This window comes from Porites lutea, chromosome 9, assembly GCF_958299795.1.
Source record: "Porites lutea chromosome 9, jaPorLute2.1, whole genome shotgun sequence".
Taxonomy (NCBI): domain Eukaryota; kingdom Metazoa; phylum Cnidaria; class Anthozoa; order Scleractinia; family Poritidae; genus Porites; species Porites lutea.
The window spans coordinates 18403396-18420675 of record NC_133209.1 but is presented as its reverse complement, the minus strand read 5'-3'; the positions used below and the strand labels follow the sequence as shown (position 1 = coordinate 18420675).

Sequence of the window (17280 nt, the reverse complement as noted above, 5' to 3'; positions counted from 1 at the left end):
TACTTCTGATAAAGGGCAAAATGATGGCTCAGGGGAGGGGTAGGTGGACAGTTTCTCAGAAACGTAAATCGATCCGTAGATTTCATGACCCATTACCCCTCTCTGCTCACCCAATGAGCTTTAAGAATTTCGCAAAAGGCACGAAGTTTGATCATTAAAACCCAGTATACTGGGACAAATTGCTACAACGCCAAGAAGAGTTCGAAGGTGATTTTCACCCATTTTACAAAAATTGCAGGGTGGGAGGGGGGAAGTCGCCAGATAACTAAATATTGCTTTGCAGTTCCCAACATTTTTTAACTCCATTCTACATCTACATCATAACTTAGCAAAGGCTACTTATCGCGCCAAGAACTTTAGAAATCTTGTGGAATTGCTTGTAAGTGACAAAGCCGACTTGATAACAATTTTGGTACATTTTTGTTACCCTAGGGATTGGCAGTTTTCAGACAAACCCTGCCGGTTTAACAGGTTCTTTGGGGACAGCAGGAACAGCGTCTCTGGGAAATCCATTTGGCACCACCACAGGACTCGGTAGTACCAGTCTAACATCAGGCTCCACATTTGGAACACCTCTCGGGACCAACACTTTAGGAGCCACGGGTCTCGGAGCGACCACTAGATTTGGGACCCCAAGTCTTACGGGAGGATTTGGTACCCCTGCCCTTGGGTCCTCCACAGGAGGAGCTTTTGCCTCCACCGGGACAGGATTTGGGGGGACCGGTTTTGGCACCGGAACTTCAGCGTTTACTGCACAACCGAAGTTTCAGCTTCAAAGGCCACCGGCTGGTAACAAGTGAGGCAAAAGGAGATGAAACAAGCGGGATGTATGTTGTTTTAAGCACGCAATTGAAGCTACTTGTGTTGAACATAATATACTCGATCTACCTACGCATTCATAAGGGTTCTTTGGACGGTTTTGATCTAATACCCAACATTCTGCAGTGTAGCGCGTAAACGAAAATATTGAAGGAGTTTCAATCTTTCCGTTTACGGACGACTTTTCATACAACGCCTTTATTTTATTGGAAGTAAATTGTACGTCTAGGCGCACGTAAAAATTACTCGACCGTGGAATCTACCTTAACAACAGAATGTTAGAGCAACCTCAGTCCGAATTCCTGGTACACTGCGCGAAAATACAAGGTATTAAAGTTGACGATTAGTTCAGCAAACAATGGCATGTGTGGACGGCTTTTAGAATCGCGAATCAGGAGGGAAGCGTAAACGCGTCGCTCGCTATATAAGAAGCACTAAATAGTATTTCTTGCCCCTTCTTAGGCGCGTGAAGCAAGATCCACGTTCAGATCATGATTCACGTTCGCCTGCGAACCGTATCTCAAAAGTAATGCCTGTTATACGGGCGTTAGCTTTTGGTTGGTTTACCGTAAACGTACATATTATTTGTTGAGCGAGCGGCGACGCCTTAAGACAAGGCGGTGCATGAAGCGATTCGGCGACTCGTTTGTAATCTCCAGCGCCTGTAGTAACTCCTTGCGCGAAGGCCAACGCGAATTTAGCGCAAAACGGCAACAAGAGAGCTGTAGCAGGCTGGTAACCATTCGCAAGTGCCATTTTTGCGTGGAACTCTGTTAAGATCGTTTTCAGCTGTGTAAGTTAAACAGAAATGACTAACTGTATTGTGGAGGTGTGTATTTAAATACGTAGTAGTATTAAGTACTAAGTAGTTTGTGTTGTCTAACCTTTAAATAATAGGGAGCTTAAGCAACTACGACGACGACCACAATGACAACTTCAAAAAAACAATAGGTTTAATGATCAAAACAACAGCTCTGCACGTGCATCACGCTTTTTAGTACATTTCTTTGACGTCCACTGCACGACTGCGACGTGAAACCTCCTAATTTGTCGTTTTATGGAGGACGTGAACATGCACGTGCGGCGACGAATTTTCCTTCCTATTTTTGAACCTGAATAAAATTCAACTCCAGGAAAAAAATCGCGTGCATTTGACCTGAGCGGGTCCAAATAGACGCAATTAAGTTTGAAAGAACCCAAATTCATTTTTTGCCGACGTTTTCACTGCCGTCGTCGTCGTCCTTGCTTAAGGTCCCCATATCCTGGAACTTGTGACACTCAGGCCAATGAGCACACTGTCAGGCACCCCGATCGCAAGTTACGTACACTCACACATTTTAATCATTTTCTCCTTTATAGAGGGGCTTCATTCACGCACAAGCGCGCCCTCAGGCACATTTAAAGAGCATTTGTTGAAAGTAAAGTTAAGCATTTTGGTTGAAAGAAATAGATACTATAGTGGAACCTCTCCTTTAGGACACCTCCATTCAGACTACACAATATTTGGTCCCGGAGAAATGTTCATATAATCTTTGTATTTGTTACCTCTACTGAAGGGACACCTCTATTCAGGGGAAAGGGACACTTTTTCTGGGCCCTAAAACCTGGGTTTAACTTCCAATCAGGGGACACCTTGGCAATCAAAAAAAGATTTAGTTTAAGTGTTCATTAGTCACAATGACGAGTGCTTTCCAGAAACTGTTTTCAAAAATGAATTAACTCATGTACTGCACTTGTGGGAATTCAGCACACTACATTGCAGAGATAAGTTATTCATGATCTTTTATGCATTATCTAGCTGCTTGAAATAATGACTGTAGCAGATTCCACAGCCTGCGAGAGCAGACGCCTTTTTCGGCTCTTAATAATTAAAGATATTTTATTCGTTGTTTGATTTTTTTTTACAAGCCTCAGCCCAACCTCCAATCAGGGGACACTTTCCTTGGTCCCGAGGGCGTCCCCCGAGTAGAGGTTCCAGTGTAACTGACAAAATGAATTTCTATGGTATCCGCGGTGCTCCGTTAACTTGGCTTCCCAGTTATATAGCTCAGAGAGAACCGTATGATATGGTTCATCATCATGTCTCTTTATTTAACAATGTTGTGTGTAGCGTTCCCCAAAGCTCTCTTCTTTGGCCTTCCCCTTTTCTTCTAGTATATCATTGATCCTTTTCACTCTTCGAGTCACCTCTCGTCAGTCTTCTTCGCGTATGATACTAATATATTTGTTCGTCATTAAGACTTAGTTTCTTAAACAAATATTAATCAAGAGCTCTTTCTTGTTTCCTTTTGGTTTAATGGAAATAAACTCACTTTCCACCCTGAAAAGTCAACGTTCATTACTCTTATTAATTTTTTTATCCACAGGGCAAACAGATTATCCCAACAGTATAAACATCTTAATAAATAATTCTCCTATAGCTCGTGTGCAGAAGGGATATTCCTTGGAAACCTGTCGTGGAAACTCCACGTCTCTTCCATCTACGGTAGTCTAAAGATAGATGAATTTAAAGTAAATCACGACGATATCTACCTTCGGATACCTTAACTATAATTCTCTCTTACCATATGTCTACTACTGCAATCTAGGGTATTCCGTGTACTAGCCTGCGCGGCTCGCGGGATTGGCAGAGGAGTGTTGCTGTTTTTTGGCAGCCGAGCGCCGGAGCCTCAACAAGTTTGGGAGTAAGTCAAATTCAAATTTTCCCTCGCGGCTCCTCCGCCAAGAGAGAACCCCGCGCGTGACCATCCTGCCAGCTACGCAAGCTATCCGTAGAATCACCCTATTTCCAGTCCTCCACGTACAAATTCTAAGCCTCTCTCCAACAAGCTTAATATTCTTTTTCTCTATTCAATCTTTAAATTCCATGTCTTCTGCTTTGTAACATTTCAATAACTCTCAAGGGGTAGGGTCGGAGGGATCCGAACCACCCACAAGATATAGGACAAAATTGGTTTATCACCAGTCATAACAGACGAAAATTTCTGAGATGTGTTCTTTACAAGTAGAACGTCACATGTCGGCTGTGCGCATCATCTAAGCAAGGGTCTAAGTAGTGGAGACTAATGAAGTGTCTAGGAAGAGGGGAAATAATTTGCATGGACGGTGTGCACAAGATGGATCCACCCTCTCCCCCCTTCCCTTAAGGAAAATTCCTCGATCGGCCCCTTCTTTACCAACTACTCTTCCTCCTTCGGACGCTTTTGTCTTGGTTATAACACGTAGGGTATCGTGCATTCCTTGTGTCGTATCTTTTGCCTCAGATTTATGTGTACAATCTTCCTTTCCATTACTTGTTGCTCAGATCTCAGATTGTTTGTCAACACCTTTTAAAACTCCACTTCTGCATAGCATGCAGCCCATGGATAGTACAAAGAGTAGACTAGTATCCATGGGCAGTCATAGGCTGTTGATGGTAAAATACACGGTTTTTTTCAGTATGTGCAATTAGATTAAGATTCACGTTTACGGCAAACGCCAGATTCAAGTTAAGAATTTCTCAGAGTAGAAAATAGGCAGATAAAAATTGTCCAGAACAATTCTTATGGATAAAACTGGCGTGAAAGTAATTATTTCTCAGTAGAAGTAATAAATAGTAAACGACAAATATTAAGGGAAAAACTTGGTCACGTGGTACAAATTCACGTTTGCCGTTTGGCGTTAACGTGATTCTTAATATCTCTAATAGTTTTCTCTCGTTTTGTTGTTAGAACGCGGCTAACGATTTACCACAAGTTTCACATACAAAAAAAAAATCATTTTAAAGCCGAAGAACATAAAATGCTTAAAGACATTTAAAATCTTGGCAGTGCCTGAGCGGCGACTGGACCGACCGTGCGATAAAATCAAGTTCCTTAAAATAAGCCTCGTCAGTCTTCACTTTGCGATGAAAAACAGAAGACTGGCGTGTAAAATGAGTCGAGTCAGCCTTCCAAAGAATAGCGGCTCTATAGCTAAAAGAGTTTTAAGAAACTACAGGACGATTATGTTATTTCTTTTTCTGAAGTAGTACGCAGTGCAAGGTTTATTTGTCAAAAAACTGAAAGAGCCACAGGTGCTTCACCTATAAACATGCTATTGAGTAGTTTAATTGATCGAAGTTTATGATAGGTTAGATCAACGCGCAATCTTCTTTATTAAGAAAATCTCAGCCATGGGTATCGCTTTACATATTCTTGACTGAGCCTTCGCCAAAGTCAGCCTCAATATTCCTAAAATAAAAGAAAATTACGAAAAAGGGGCGATACCGCACCTATTTGAAAGATTGTTTTTGATTAGCTGGGAAAACAGTAGGGATTGTCACATAACAATGCCGCTATCCCTGAAAACAATTGAAGTGTAGTTTAAAGGGGACCAGTGAAATAAGAGGTTTAGAGCGGTGCAGGTCTACCGCAAAAAAGAGGAGTAGATGAAATACTTAGTCCCTAGGCCTTTTCCCAGACATTGTGTATACTCCGGGACCTGAAGACAAAAGAGCAGCTTTCAAAACTTACTCATTAGCATTTTAATTATACAGTAGGTCCCAGTTGTTGCAAAAGTTGAATAACGCTATCCACTCCACTACAAAGCGCAATTGGTTTCACTATAATTCTTATCCTCTGGATAGTGATTTATCCGGTAAATAGCGCTATCCAACGTTTGAACAACCGGGACCTGGTAGTTAATCCGATATTGTAAGAATAGCTATTATCCTTTAATTTTTAAAAATTGATTTTTTTTTTGATTTAAAAATTTAAGAATTTTTTCAAATTTCTTTAATTTTGTTAATTTTTTTTATTATTTTTTTTTAAAAATTTGTCCAATCAAGGATTAATATGGATAGTTTTAAAAAGGAATTTCCTAATGAAAAAGGAAAACTGTCCAATTAATTTAAGAAAATAGGGAAACCTGTATGAGCCAATCAAATCCAAGAAAATACAAAAAGTAATAGAAAATAGCCAATCAGCTTGAAGCATTGCGTCCGCGCGGTAAACGGGACATGTTTAATAAAGTAGCCTATCTTACAATATGAATGTTTCATGAACTTTGATTATACTGATTATATTCATTATATTGTACGTATAATATATAGATTTAGCCAGGGCTAAAAGCGAAGTTCCAATTTTAATAAATTTATAATTTAAATCAAACAATAAACTTTTAATCCACAAATCATTTAACTTAAGGGCACATTCATGTGACTTTTGAGGGAAAGGCTAAGTTATTTTAGAGTGAAACATCTTACATCGAATTGATAACCTTATATGTACACCCAAAAAATAGCAAACATCTTCGATCACATTCAAGATCACAGTAGATTAGGCCTCGAAAACAAATTCTTGGAAAACAAATCACGCCAAATTTTTTTGCGTTCGACAGGTTTACTTTACAAATTCTTGCCAACAAATCTGGGGGTGTTTAAACCAACCTTTTATAATTTTTATACACCACATTTGAGGTGAAACAGTACTATTCATCATACAGAGCTCGGACAGAATGCGGTATTTCACAATTTTTCAAGACAAATTGCACTCAGTCAATATTCAGGACGAGCCAAACCGTTCAAAAATTTCAGAAAATTTCCAAAATCACCCATACGGCCAGCTGGTTCTCGTTTCTATAGTGCGAGCTGTCAGTGTGGTCGAGTGTTTGAATGAACTTTAACAGAGTTACGCTTCAACATAATAGCGAATTTATTATTATTTGTTTTGTTATTTAATGGTTTCAGTTATAACGATGTGTAATCTTATAAAGCGTTTGATACGCGCGACATTTTTGAGTACTCCTGCAAGCGATGGTCATGAACGATGAAAACAAACGGCACGGACAAGCGATTAAAATTGCAAGAGAGACTACTAACAATCAAAAAAAGAGATATAATTCCGTGAAACATTTACAGAGACAACAATTTTCATTCACGAAGACAAGTATTCAAGTGTCTCTAAAAATCCTGAGTCTTTAAGCGTAAAGTTTAAGTTTATGTTTTAGCCGGCTTCCCAGCGGAGTTTGACTAATAGTCGCGGGTCGCGGGTCGCGGGTCGCGGGTCCACAGTCGCGGTCGCGGGTCCAAAGTCACGGTCGCGGTCCAATGTCGCGGTCGCGGGTCCAAAGTCGCGGTCGCGGGTCCAAAGTCGCGGTCGCGGGTCCAATGTCGCGGCAGGGGAAAATGATTTGGGGTTCGAGGTAACTGAGTGAAAACGAGTGATATGAAAAAAATATGAAGGGAAAAAAATCGTTTTTATGCATGATACTCTACGGTAGCCAATTTACAGGTTACGGATGTTAGAGTCAACAAAATAATGTCTCAAGAAAAGACGTAAAAGAAAAAGCTGGCCGACTTTTGTGTTCACCGCAAGTTCATTTTGTTTTCTTTCTATCGGGCCAGTTATCTATAAATTCAGCTTTGAATGTACTTATGCATAACAGTATCTGATAAAAAATGTTACCCTGAGTTACCATTGTTTTCTTCTTGTCTATGAATTGCTGACAAATTCTTAGGGGTGCATTCACTGAAAAATGTGCGATATACTTCATAGACTATAAATCATATACGTTACAACAACTTAAAAACCTTTTATAAAAAAAGGGCTAACTCGGGCTCGAAAAGCTACGAGTCTGTCGGTAGAAGAAACGAGAACTGTTTCAATTTTAACAAATGTTTTCGGCAAAAATAAAGAAAACGCTTGTTGAAAAACTTCCTGGTCGCAAACTCCCAAAATAAACTCTTTGCTCAAGTAACTGGAAAGAGGAGGAGAGACGTTGGGCTTTAAGTGCCAGTAAAGTACATTCAAGTGGGTATTCAAGGCATGAATTTAATATAGAAACAAGTAATAATCCACAGCAAGAGGGGATAAAGCTCGAGCTTTATCCTCTCTTGTCCACAGAAAGGAGTTTGTTCCCACTAACGATTGAAATCCGGAATCCAAGTTCTACCAAGACAGAATAGACCATAGTCTCTTGGTTCTACTGACAAAGACTTCAATCCAGTACCTGGAATCTGGAATTACTTACCTAATTTATTGTCTTTTCTTAGCTCTGGTGGAGTTGATAACTTACCGTTTTCAGTGTCTGGTTTACTTTCTTTTTCAGCTTCATGATATCGGGCGTTATTATTTCCTTACCTACTTACTCACTTGGTTATTTACGATGCATGTTTTCAAGATTTGACTGAGACGCACATTGAATGGCTTCCTATTGTCAGGTTGTCCTGGTTGCCATTTAGGTGAAGAGAACAAGAAGTTATATTGAACATTCCGGGTTGCCGTCTCAGTTGTAAAAAGAAAAGCATTAAGCGGAAATCTTGCTTCGAGGAACAGACTCCTTTCTGTGGATTATTACTTGTTTCCATATTAAATTCATGCCTTGAATACCGCTTGAATGAAGTTTCATGCGCCTGTTTACATTTTCTTTCAGTTTTGTCGAAAACATTTGTTAAATATAAGAGTTCTCGTTTCTTCTACTGACAGACTCGTAGCTTTTTGAATCCGAGTTCGCTTTTTTTAAAAAAAGGCTTTAAGTTGTTGTAACGTTTATAATCTGTAGTCTATGAAGTGTATCGCATGTTTTTCAGTAAATGAACCCCTAAGCATTTGTGAGCAATTCATCGACAAGAAAAAAGCATGGTAACTTATGGTAACTTTTTTATCAGATACTGTTATGCATAAGTATAACTGGTCTCGATAGAAAGAAAACAAAATAAACTTGCGTTGAACACAGAAGTCGGCCAGCTTTTTTTTTTAGGTCTTTTCTTGAGACATTATTTTGTTGACTCTAACATCCGTAACCTGTAAATTGGCAACCGTGGAGTATCGTGCATAAAAAAGAGTTTTTTCCTTTATATTGTGTTCATATCAGCCGTTTTCAATCAGCTGTTACCTCGAACCCCAAATCATTTTTCCCTGCCGCGACACTGGACCCGCGACCGCGACTTTGGACCCGCGACCGCGACATTGGACCCACGACCGCGACATTGGACCCGCGACCGCGACTTTGGACCCGCGACCCGCGACCCGCGACCCGCGACTATTAGTCAAACTCTTCCCAGCGCGGTGTTTACTGTTTTCGAAAGTGAACTCCTCGAAGCAAGAAAATCGCTCAAAGTTTTCTTTCTACAGCCAAATTTATAACTAAATATCCTTCGGAACGTTTTCTTTCTATTTGTGGTGAGCAAATATATCTGAAGGCTTTTTAAAGTTCTGTAAGCTTATATCAAACCTGATACTAGGTCAGATCATTGACTCAAATCCTGCAAACGTGCATAAACTTGCCGCATAAACTGTCAGCGTGAACTGTGCAAGACTTCATGAAACACAAACATCAAATACAATAATTACTTAGACTTACCATTCGAGATTCAGTTCCTGAAAGCTATCAAGGGAGGCCACAGTTGCTTGAGACTTTTAAACCCTCTTACGCATTAAGCAAGGTGAAAAACGAAGACGATGCCATCCGAAATCGAATTACCGAATTTTGACAAGCGACACATTTCTCAACCAAAACCCAGTAAACAAACCAGCCATAAATAACAGAAGACTCTTGATAGCAGCTGTATTTCATTTTGTACCTCCAGAGGAAAAAGACAGTTAAAAACATCACAAGTTGACACAAAACTCTGTCAGCTTCAGCTGTCAAAGTAAACTACTTTCAAGATGCTGCATAATTTTTCCGCATAAACTCACCTGTCAAATTTTGACCAATCAGAGTATAAAAACTGGACGTAGAGCGTGACCAATGCGTGACCATGGTAAGATAAGGTCTTCCCCGCCTGTACTTTTAAAAAAACTGGATGAATTTTCGCTTCCGAGGTCAGTTTGAAATCAAAATCCTAATAGTGCGGGGCCATAGTGACATAAACACAACATATTTGATATGAATCCTTGGAAAAAATAAACTTGAGCCTGCGATCATTTGAAACTGGTAATTTGTCAGCGGATAACTTTAAAAAATACTCGACCTCGATCGGTCGACACTTGAGCCCGCGGTACGGTCAGGTGATACTTGTCAGCGGATGCCCTGTTTTGATAGCTGTCAATTGATCACAACATTGATGTGCAGCCTGTGCATATAAGTTTTCTCTTGGGCTCCCAAACTAGCTAAAAGTGTGAGAGTAAACATTGGTTTTCCTGTGGTGCGGACGGACGGCGGGCGGTCGGTGTACGGTCACGTGATTACCAAATTTTCTGGGATGGGTAGATTTACTTAGCCATGGGGCTCCGCCCACGCGCGCGCGAAGTGCGCGCGTGAAGCTCCGCTACAAATTAAGTAAAAAATTTTACGTAACTGGGTAGTCGTGTCCGCCATGACAACTGGGGAAGAGGACATAGCTATGCTTACCGTATTTACTTGACTAATCGCCGCCCTCGAATAAATGCCGCACCTAATAAAAGGAATCCGGCGCTTTGTGATTTCCGCCTTTGAATAAATACCGCATTGGAAACACCGCCGCGTTTAATGGAGTGCAGTAAGGTATCCAACAGCTTGCAAAAGAACAGGCTAAATCTCTTTGTGTGGTCGCGGAAGAGCATTAACTGGCTAAGTACAGTCAAACTCCATTAATATGGACACTGACGGGGCCATAGAAAGTGTCCGTATTGATTAACGGGCTGTCCCGCGGGTCATGTTATCAATAAACACTGTTCAGTCAAACCCTGTTAATACGGACACTGACGGGGCCACAGAAAGTGTCCGTATTGATTAACGGGATGTTCCACGGGTCATGTTATCAATAAACACAGTTCAGTCAAACCCCGTTAATATGGACTCTGAAGGGCCCATAGAAAGTGTCCGTATTGATTAACGGGATGTCCCGCGGGTCTTGTTATCAATAAACACTGTTCAGTCAAACCCTGTTAATACGGACACTGAAGGGTCAATAGAAAGTGTCTGTATTGATTAACGGGATGTCCCGCGGGTCTTGTTATCAATAAACACTCTTCAGTCAAACCCTGTTAATACGGACACTGAAGGGTCCATAGAAAGTGTCTGTATTGATTAACGGGATATCCCGCGGGTCATGTTATCAATAAACACTCTAAAGTCAAACCCTGTTAATACGGACACTGAAGGGTCAATAGAAAGTGTCTGTATTGATTAACGGGATGTCCCGGGGGTCATGTTATCAATAAACACTCTTCAGTCAAACCCTGTTAATACGGACACTGAAGGGCCCATAGAAAGTGTTTGTATAAACAGGGTGTCAGTGTTAACTAGCGTTAACTGCTTGCGCGTTACGTTGTTAAAGTAAAACAACACCTTTTATTAGCACAAACTTTTAAAGAAATAAAAGAGGACTTTAGCATCGTCAAATTTTAAAACATGTCTTGCTTTCATTCCACGGATTAAATGCACGGATTTACTCAAAAATCGCTATCTACCTTAGTTTTATTAATTTTCGCGCGTACTTAATTTCGCGAATATTCGGGAGCCGCATTTCGCGAGGACTAGTTTTCGCGATTGCTAAAAAAAAATTAGAGAAAAAGGGTACTAAATTTCGCTATAGTGTCTTTGTTTTCATCCTGAGCAAAGGGCACTTGTCACAAATCAATAAAACGTATACAGTGGAACCCAGTTAATGCAACCACCGTTAGGCCATAAAATCCTGGCCGTAATAATGAGGTGGTCGCATTAACGGGGTCTTCAAAATAATAAAATGACTCAATGGTTTTTACGTTTGGCTTGAAAGAATATGGCCGTAATAACGAGGTGGTCTTATAAACGGGGTGGTCGTAAGGCGGGGCACTGTATTGAATTTCGCGTGTTTAATTTTCGCACAATGTTTGGTCTACGCGTATTAAATTTCGCGAATTTTTTTAAAATCGCGAAATTTAGTAAGAATAAGTTATATGTTAATCATCAAAACCGTTCTCTGCATAACTCGTTTGATGCCAAAAGTAAGCTTAAAATTGACGTCTCAGATTATCCTATATGATGTACTGTTAGCGCTGGGAACGTCGACATACTGTCAACTGAAAGATTTTTAACCTTCAAGAAGGAAAGGTTTATTACAAAACACAATTGATAATGAAGTGTCCCCATTAGCGAGGTTGACTTTCTAAGAGAATCTCAGTGTTGATTTGGCAAGAAAGAAGTGTCCGTTGTCCGCTTTAACGGGTGTCCATATTAAGCGGACAGACACGCAAACTCTCGAACTTACCATTCTATACCTCTACATAACTAACCCGTATAAATATCACGTGTGCTAAAATTCTACAAAACTGCAGTTATTTGAGTCGTTTAAATGTAAACAACGAAACGACGCAGTAGGTTATCAACAACATTATTTGAAAATAGTGAAGAGTCATCTTAGCGACGCCTCTTGCAATTAGAAAATTCGAAATCAATTTGATCCGGTCCACGCTTTTGCGGCTGATTTAACTGTGTACGGTCATGATGATCAGGCGCCTGCTGCTTCTTAGCCTGCTGACTGTCACCCAGGTTGCTATATAGGATACCCATGTTATGGCAAGTCCTCGCGACGTTAGCATGGTCGGGTCCAAGCGTTTTCAGTTGTATGGACCGGGCACGTTCATAATACTCTTTGGCCCTCTGAGTGTCACCCAGGTTGAGAAGTACTATACCCATGTTATTGTAAGACCTCGCGACGTCAGCATGGTCGGGTCCAAGCGTTTTCAGTTGTATGGACAAGCCACGTTCATAATACTTCTTGGCCTGCTGATTGTCACCCAGGTTGCGATGTAGGTTACCCATGTTAAGGTAAGTCATCGCGACGTCAACATGGTCGGGTCCAAGCGTTTTCAGTTGTATGGACCGGGCACGTTCATAATACTCTTTGGCCCTCTGAGTGTCACCCAGGTTGAGAAGTACTATACCCATGTTATTGTAAGACCTCGCGACGTAAGCATGGTCGGGTCCAAGCGTTTTCAGTTGTATGGACAAGCCACGTTCATAATAATTCTTGGCCTGCTGATTGTCACCCAGGTTGCGATGTAGGTTACCCATGTTAAGGCAAGTCCTCGCGACGTCAGCATGGTCGGGTCCAAGCGTTTTCAGTTGTATGGACCGGGCACGTTCATAATACTCTTTGGCCCTCTGAGTGTCACCCAGGTTGAGAAGTACTATACCCATGTTATTGTAAGACCTCGCGACGTAAGCATGGTCGGGTCCAAGCGTTTTCAGTAGTATGGACAAGCCACGTTCATAATACTTCTTGGCCTGCTGATTGTCACCCAGGTTGCGATGTAGGTTACCCATGTTAAGGTAAGTCATCGCGACGTCAGCATGGTCGGGTCCAAGTTTATTCAGTCGTATGGACCGGGCACGTTCATAATACTCCTTGGCCTGTTGATAGTCACCCAAGTACATATGCAGGACACCCATGTTATGTAATATACGCGCGAACCGCTGAGCATGGTTGGGCTCTGTCCTTATCGTGTTGTCTTCAAGGAGTTTTAAAGCTACACTGAAAAAATTCATTGCTGACACGTATTCGCTATGTGAGTAGCAAACGTGACCCAGCGTATCAAAGTTATATATAGAATTGTGTATATTTAGAATAGTGTTTTTGATGAGACCGAATTTCTCTTCAGTAGAGATAATGTTTGTAATTCCTACAGCTAGAGTTTTTAAGTGTGGAACAATATGTCTGCTTCCACACACAGAAACTTCACCCTGCAGGATCTCTGGCATTGCTTCGTGAATGTACTGACTGCATGACCCTATTGCGACACAAGCAACGCGTGCATGTTCATTAGCCTCCATTTGGTCTTTAACTAAACGCTCCACAATATTGTGTACCACCTTGTGTAAACGAATGTTGACCGAGTCATCCTCCTTTTCGATTAGCAACAAAGAGGACCCTTGAATCTGAATGCCTATGTCCTCTTCATCCAACTCTCTATCAGCATTTACAACGTAAGTGGCTAACACGTCTAACCTCAATGGCTCTGGTGCACAAAAAGCAAGAAAAGTGAAAGCATGCTTCATTATTTCATCAGAATCCATTACCGTTTTAAGAGCTATCTTGGTCGCTGCAGTCATAGAGTTTGGGTAGACATTGTTTACATTGGCAAGTTCCTTTTCAGTGAGTTCACGTTTGCCTTTCTCTAGTTTTTCTAAGTACCCCTCCCAGCCGAACTTTGGATTGGTATTTCGCACCTTTCTCACGTACACTCCTGCGCTGGCTAGTGCAAGTGGCTGGTAATCCAATGCGTGGGCTACGTTTTCTCCCATGTCATTGTCAGTGATTCCAGAGAGCTTGGTTAGAAGGCAAATAGCATCAGCCGGCTCCATGCCTTTGCTTATGGAGATGTGGGATGTGAAGGAACTATCTGGAGGGATACAAGAGCAATCCTGTGTTGTGATTAGCAGCTGGCCTTTGCCCCACTGCTCATTTCCACGCTTAGGAAGAAGCTGATCTATCAAATGAAGATTTGTGACATTGTCAATCACTAAGAGCCAAGATGAGTAAAGGTGAATTTTTCTCGCAATTAAATCTTTGATAATGGCTATTTTCCGTTCATTACTTAGATCCTTGGAGTTTTCGGTGCTATTTATAGGAAACTCGGGGCAGTACATTTTTCTTGCCAGTGACAGGTACGATGTTAAAAGCGCTTCTGGGTTTTCAGCACTTAAAGTCATTACAAATGACGGAGAAGTTGCGTCTTTGCTAGCTTCTTTGAAGAATTTCTCAGCAGCAAGTCCAGCCAGCTGGGATTTTCCACTCCCTGGATTGCCTGAAATATAGCAATAACTTAAAGTGTTCTCGTTAGCCTTCCTTAAGTTTAACAGCTTCTGTGTTACTTTATCAACGTGGTAATCGCGACTTGCGATCACGTGGCGAGGTATGGGTGGACGGACGCAAAATGGTTCTACTTGGCGCTGTAGTTGCTCTTCAAACACCTTGCGTTGTTCTTCAGTAGTTTTTAGCCTTTCTTTGTTCTCTTGAAGTTCGGCATGCTTTTCTTGTAACTTGTCTTTTTCTTCCTGAAGCTCTACATCTTTCTCTTGTAATTCAGTAGCTTTGTCTTGAAGTTCCGCATCTTTCGTCTGAAGGTCTTGAGTAAGTTTCTGATTACTTGTCTTTACATTTTGCAACTCATCGGTTGGAAAACTTTTCTGCTTACTGACTGTTTGGATTTCAACAGTAGGCAGGCCAAGAGCTCGAAATGCTTTCTCCACTTTTGCAACGGTGGTTTTGAAGTCTGCATTTGAGAACTGACCTTCTGTCCTGTGAGCGTAGAATTTATTTCGAAACTCTCTGAGTTTATGAACGTTTTTTCTGATCAGTTTACTCAGTCCAGGTTTGATAGAATCAGAATGCAGGATGGCATAAAATAGCATAGTACAATCCCACTGCGCCCTGTTTCCATTTACCATTGTGAGTAACAATTCGGCATTTCTTGATTGATTATCTGCAGACTCACCGTTTTTAAAGTCCAGGCCATTTTGAGGCGTGTCGTTCCATTCACCAAGTGTTGTCTTGTAACGATTGTCCCATTCCTGCTTGAACAGTAATCGTAAAGCTGGGGGTAGTATGTCAGTGGCTATGTGACAAACCCGGAAGTAGTTAAGCTGTTCCTCCGAATACACTTTAGAGGCCATTCGGTAACAGAAGGAGGGTAACACTCTTGAAAGCTGTTTTAAAAAAATTTAATACACAGAATTTATCAAATGAATTAAATTTTCATTGCCTGACACTACGTGTATATTACAGGGATCAAGCGGATTTTGGTAATACTTTTATTTAACTAGAATAGCCAAGAGAAAAAATAAACAAGTGTCCAGATAGCATAAATAATAACACACATGTGATAAAGAATCTTGAAATAACATGGAAAGTGCACAGCTGACCACAACACGTGGTTGTTCCGATCAACTTTACCGCAAACGCCGTTGCGGAACTACGCATTTTAAGACTGAGAGACTCTGACGAGGATTTGATCCAGGTGCAAAATGTAATCCGGCAGTGTAGCATGCAAAACAGGTCGACTGAACAGACCCTTTTTCCCGATCGCACCCGAGACCCGACGGCTATGGCAGGTCTGCTAATGCAGTTTTCAACTTTTGCTCTTAGCATGGAAAGACATTTTCTAATACAACAAAGTCAGGTTCGAAATATTTTAAATCGTCATCTTCAGAGGCTACTTCTCGAGGATAATGCTATTTTAAGCAGGAACCCATAACCAGGAGGGAGCAACTTCCATGCTCTTGTGTCACGGCGTTTTCATGGACCAGTTTATTTTTAGAACGGTTTTGGTGCGAATTTTGAATATCTTTTAAATTCCACAAACCAGTCAGCAAAACCTACAGACCTAAAAATGATATTTTGTTGCCTTTTAATAACGTTAAGTTTTCCTTTTTGATATCTTATACTTCGAATGCGCTCATATAGACATGGTGGTGATTCTATTTTCGCGGGAAAAAGTGCCCTAAAATGTTTTTGAAAATAAACTGGTCCGTAAAAACGCCGTGATAAAGGCCTAGTATGGGAGCTGCTCGCTCCGGGTTAAGGGCTGCTCGTGCCACGGCGTTACGTTTTCATGGACCAGTTTATTTTTAGAACAGTTTTGGAAGTACTAACTATAATGATTTCGGTGATTTGATTTCTAGTATTAATCCTTCCAAGTGAGGGTCTCTTGATTGATGACTTCTGAAAAGGTAGTTAGTGGGCGTCTTTAAATAAAAAAAAACTAAAATTCGTCTTTTGTCGATTTTTTCGGCCGATTCAGCATTTTAAGGCCAGATTTGGTTGCTTTACGCTCAAACGTGGATTTTCCCGAAAACTGACTGGTTCTTCGATTGACCACTGAGCTGCTCAAGGGAAATTTGGTAAAAAACCAAACTGCTAGTTAAGCAGTTTTCTGGGTACTGGGTACTGTTTTTGGGCTACAAAGAATGAAAAAGCCAGCCCCTACTCCTCCCCCCAACCCCGCCGTCAAGCAGTTTCATATGCTAAATATTGGCTACCGAACTGAGTCTAGGCAGGCATGCGCAGAAAGGGGTTCAGTGACCCAGCAGTTCAACTTTCTTTCCCATCCTCTTCTTTCGCTTTTCATTCTCCGTCCATTTTTCTTGTCTTGCTGGGCATTGATTAGGGACAAGCCTTCATTTCGAAAGAAAAACAATGGGGAGGGGCGGGGGGCATTTAGGATCATATGATTAGATGGAAGGAAGTGCTGGCATGATGATATTGCTGTTTTAGGTCAATTCTATGCTGAAGTCATTAATTTCATGGCAATGCCTTTACCGATATAAAAAATCCTCCTGGCCCCGGTTGTTCAAACGTCGGATAGCGCTATCCAGCGGATAAATCACTATCCAGCGGATAAGTATTAGGGAAACCAATTACGCTATCCGCTGGATAGAGATTTATCCGGTGGATAGCGCTATCCAACAACCGGGGCCTGTAGAGTTAAGTTAGAGTTAAGGAAGCTATCAAACAAATTTCATCACAGAGCACTATTATAGCGATCATAATATTTTCTTTTTTGGTCATGAGTTTTGAAGGCCTAGCATTAAAATTTT

The 17280-nt window shown here is 41.1% G+C and overlaps 2 protein-coding genes across 2 annotated transcripts in view; one reads left to right on the top strand and one right to left on the bottom strand.

The window, feature by feature from the left end:
• Positions 1 to 1912, top strand: part of LOC140947828 (uncharacterized) — a 54337-nt gene extending 52425 nt beyond the window's left edge. Inside the window, exon 9 of the mRNA XM_073397030.1 lies at positions 433 to 1912. Coding sequence (XP_073253131.1) covers positions 433 to 800 — 368 coding nt within the window. The 3' untranslated portion in view covers positions 801 to 1912. The remainder of the gene's footprint in view (positions 1 to 432) is intronic.
• LOC140947825 (uncharacterized) overlaps positions 1 to 17280 on the bottom strand; it is a 71053-nt gene that overhangs the window by 18274 nt on the left and 35499 nt on the right. Inside the window, exon 3 of the mRNA XM_073397028.1 lies at positions 12214 to 13139. Within this exon, the coding sequence (XP_073253129.1) occupies positions 12214 to 13139 (926 nt within the window). The remainder of the gene's footprint in view (positions 1 to 12213; positions 13140 to 17280) is intronic.